This window comes from Nesoenas mayeri (assembly GCF_963082525.1).
Source record: "Nesoenas mayeri genome assembly, chromosome: 2".
NCBI lineage: Eukaryota > Metazoa > Chordata > Aves > Columbiformes > Columbidae > Nesoenas > Nesoenas mayeri.
This window is the reverse complement of record NC_137543.1, coordinates 164,427,825-164,431,419: the sequence shown is the minus strand read 5'-3', so window position 1 is coordinate 164,431,419 and position 3,595 is coordinate 164,427,825. Positions and strand designations below refer to the sequence as shown.

At 57.5% G+C, this 3,595-nt stretch overlaps 1 protein-coding gene across 1 annotated transcript; it reads left to right on the top strand.

The window, feature by feature from the left end:
* Positions 1-942: 942 nt before the first annotated feature.
* Positions 943-1,663, top strand: H2BK1 (H2B.K variant histone 1; the record flags this gene model as incomplete). Its single annotated transcript, XM_080364257.1, has 2 exons — positions 943-1,068; positions 1,427-1,663. 2 exons carry the CDS (start codon positions 943-945, stop codon positions 1,661-1,663), a joined length of 363 nt encoding a protein of 120 aa, XP_080220383.1.
* Between the last annotated feature and the right edge of the window lie 1,932 nt (positions 1,664-3,595).

Here is a 3,595-nt window from a genome sequence, read left to right as displayed (position 1 = left end):
TTGTCACCAGCAGAGCCTGGCTCCATCCTCCTGACACTGCCCCTTTCCATATTGATCCCCAGGAATGAGTCCCCCCTCAGTGTCCTCTTGTCCAGCTCCAGAGCCCCAGCTCCCTCAGCCTTTCCTCACACGGGAGATGCTCCACTCCCTGCAGCATCTTGGTGGCTGCGCTGGACTCTCTCAGCAGTTCCCTGTCCTGCTGGAACTGAGGGGCCTCTGTTATGAAATATCGTTGTGGTGCCTGCTGAGGGAAAACCCTCCTCCTCTGTCAAAGGGACAGAAAACTTTCTCTGTTTTGTTCACTTCTCTACCATGTTGCTGCTCGTTTTTTTCCTGGCTTAGCATAATTCCTGCACCATAGTCACCATCACTAGCGTGATCGCTGGTTTCCAGGACAGACTGAACACACACTCAGGGTGTTGGCCACCCGTCCCGTCACCTCTCCTGTCCTTGGGGCCCTGTCGTGTGCAGCAAGCAGGACCCCCAGGAGCAGGTGGGCTGGGACAGTGGGGGGCACTGCCTGTTGGGACGTGTCCAATGCTCGGTCACCAGACCAATGCTCTCCCCGGTTACTGAGCCTCCCCGGGCCACATGATCTCCTCCATAGCGCAGACTGGTTCCGCCATTTGATTCTAGATGTAACAGCTCGAGTGCGCTGGTTCCCTTCCTTCTAGCGAAGCAGGAGCCTTCCTTTCGCCAGCCCCCGGGTGGGCCTGGGAACAGCTCTTCTCTGTGAACGAGATGCTGCTGCTCCTGCCCACCCCTCTGCTCATGTCACCCTCAACTGTAACTGCATCAGTGACTCCAGGCTGCTCTCGGGCCAGCTGCCCCTCACTCAGCACGAAGTGGAATCACCTGTCACAGGTGTGTGTCCCGTCCTGGGGCCACTGTCCCGCTATATAAGCAGAACTGGCCCTGCCTGTGTGTTCTGCAGGGGCTGGGATGAGTATGGATGCTGGGAAGAAGCATGGCCATGGTCCTGTCCCTGCTGCTGGGGATGGGAAGCCTAAGAAGAAGCCCAAGAGAAAGGAAACCTACTCAATCTATATCTACAAAGTGCTGAAGCAGGTGAGTAAATGTTTCTCTTCTGCTACAAACTGCTTCATATGTAAAGTTACTTCTGCCTATTGCATCTTAACCTTATAAAGGAAGGAAAACTGCTTTTCAGTGAGATAAAGAAGTGGGTGGGTACAGAGAGCCCCAGCTGAGAGTCAGTGGTGTCTGTGTGGGGAGCTTGGGGCAGGAGGGAAGAGGAGGATCTACATCAGAAATGGTTTCCTAGGTAGAACAAGCTCCAGTGTGTGATTCTGCCTGAACAGCTGCTGTTGGCCCTAAGACTTTCTGGAGATCGCTGTGAGATAACTGGGGCCTGTGCTCCCCGCGGGGTGGCAGGCATGTGAGATGGTGCTTGGTTCTCCTCTGACAGGTGCATCCGGACATTGGCATCTCCTCGAAGGCCATGAGCATCATGAACTCCTTCATCAACGACATCTTTGAGCGGCTGGCGCTGGAGGCCTCGCACCTGGTCCAGTACAGCCAGCGCTCCACCATCACCAGCCGTGAGGTGCAGACGGCTGTGCGGCTGCTGCTGCCCGGCGAGCTGGCCAAGCACGCGGTGTCCGAGGGCACCAAGGCTGTCACCAAGTACACCAGCAGCAAGTGACCGCCCGGGCCCCAATAAAGTCCTACAGCAGCGCCCGCGCCCCGTCTGTCCTGGCGCCGCGGGGAGGGGGCGCGGTTGCCGTGGGGCCGGGCCGGTGGGGGAGCGCTCCGCCGGCTCCGCGCTCCCGGCCCCCGGGGGCGGCCCCGCGGGGCTGCGCTTCGCCCCGGCGGGAGCTGCCGCCGGGACCGCTCCGCCGGGACCGCTCCGCCAGCCCCGCTCCGCCGGGACCGCTCCGCACGGCCCGCGACACGGGGTGAGGGGACGGGCCGGCTCCGCCGCGGGCGGGCGCTCCGCTCCTGGGGCAGCCGCCGCCTCTACCGGGGCAGCCCCGCGGCGGGCGCCCGGGCCGGGCGGGGAGCGGGGCGCGGGGCGGCTCCGCTCCATCCTGCCCGTCCCTCCCGCTGACCCGGTGCGGAGCGGCCGCCCCGGCTGCTGCTGCAGCGCAGGGAGAGAGCGGCCGGGCTCCCCCGCTCCCCTCCCGCCGGGCCCGGCTCCAGCGGCTCGGCCTGAGCAAGGGGCGGGAGGAGACAGCGCTCCGGCGCCGCGGAGCCGGCCGGGGCAGCGGTGTGCGAATTGCCGTCTGAGATGGAGCGGGAGGACGCCGGGGGAGCGGTGCGTGAATTGCCGTCTGAGCTGCAGCGGGGAGGACGCCGGGGGTCGGGGGAGCGGTGTGTGAATTGCGGTGTGTGGATTGCCGTCTGAGATGGAGCGGGAGGACGCCGGGGGTGAGGGTGGGTGCTCTCCCCATGCTGCTTCGCGGGGTGGTGCCTGGGGCCTGGCCCACCCAGTGTGTGCTGAAGATCCAGAACAGGATTGAGCACGAATCCGTTACATTTATCATAGAGTGCATAGAGTTACCTTTCACGTGCTCGTCTTTAGGGAAGTTACGGGGGAACCTCAGTGTGGGGCGCACGGCCTGGAAGTTTCACACAAGCTGGTGAATTTGCTGTGGCACCCAAATATTCTGCAGTTTTCCAGCACAGCCCTTCGCAGCTTGAATCTGCAGTTTTGCCCCTTTACAATGAATAAGGGTGACCCAGCCACTGGACTTGCAAGTTTGTTGCTGTTGAGGTCTTGTCCTTATCATAAATATGATGAGCAGATGGAAAACCTCTGTGTTTGTCACACTTCAAAGGAAGTAAACTGAAGTTTTCTGTCCAAGTAACTTCAAGAAGGTGAGGGGCACGGTGAGATGTTGTGTGTTCTTAACGCTTTTCAGACGTTTGTAGGTTAGGACCTGCTGATGAAGTGAGCTCAAAGCTGGACTGAAAGTCAAACCTGGTTCTTAGAAAGCTGCAGCGGGGTGGTGGAGGGTGGTGTGACAAAGATCTAGCGTAGATGGTAGGTGGAAAACACTTGGCTGCAAGCGTTAAGGGGAATTAAAAACATCTGTAGATAGTAGAGATAATACAAGACTCTACATGGAAAGAACAGCAACAACAAAATCTTGGAATGATGAAGTACACAGTAAGTACAGAAATACAATCTGTTTATTAGAAACTTTTCTTCTGTTTGATTAAAAAAATATTATTGAAACAAACAAAAAGCCACTTTGTTAGTTTATAGGTAAAAAACAAGACAAAACCAAATAAACCCTGTTAATTAGCAGCTAAATGGGACACCTGGTTCACGATCAGTACAGCTGTAACTCCTACCAGGGCTGGAGTTCTCTGGGCTGCCAGTGTTTATTAAAATGAAAACCAAAAAGAGCAAGTAAAGCAGCAGGACGTGGTGGCGGATCGGGGGGAAGCGTCTCGGTGTGAGGAAGGGCGGGAGGGGGACGGCTCGGTTAGCTGTGGGTCCGCGCAAATGAAGGAAACCTGCTCTGAGCCCTGATAGCAAACTAAGGGGTTGGAACATCAGTAATTGAAGCGGTTTATGTAGACTATACCTTATTTTACTAAATAACAGGTTTGATTGATAATGCCACAG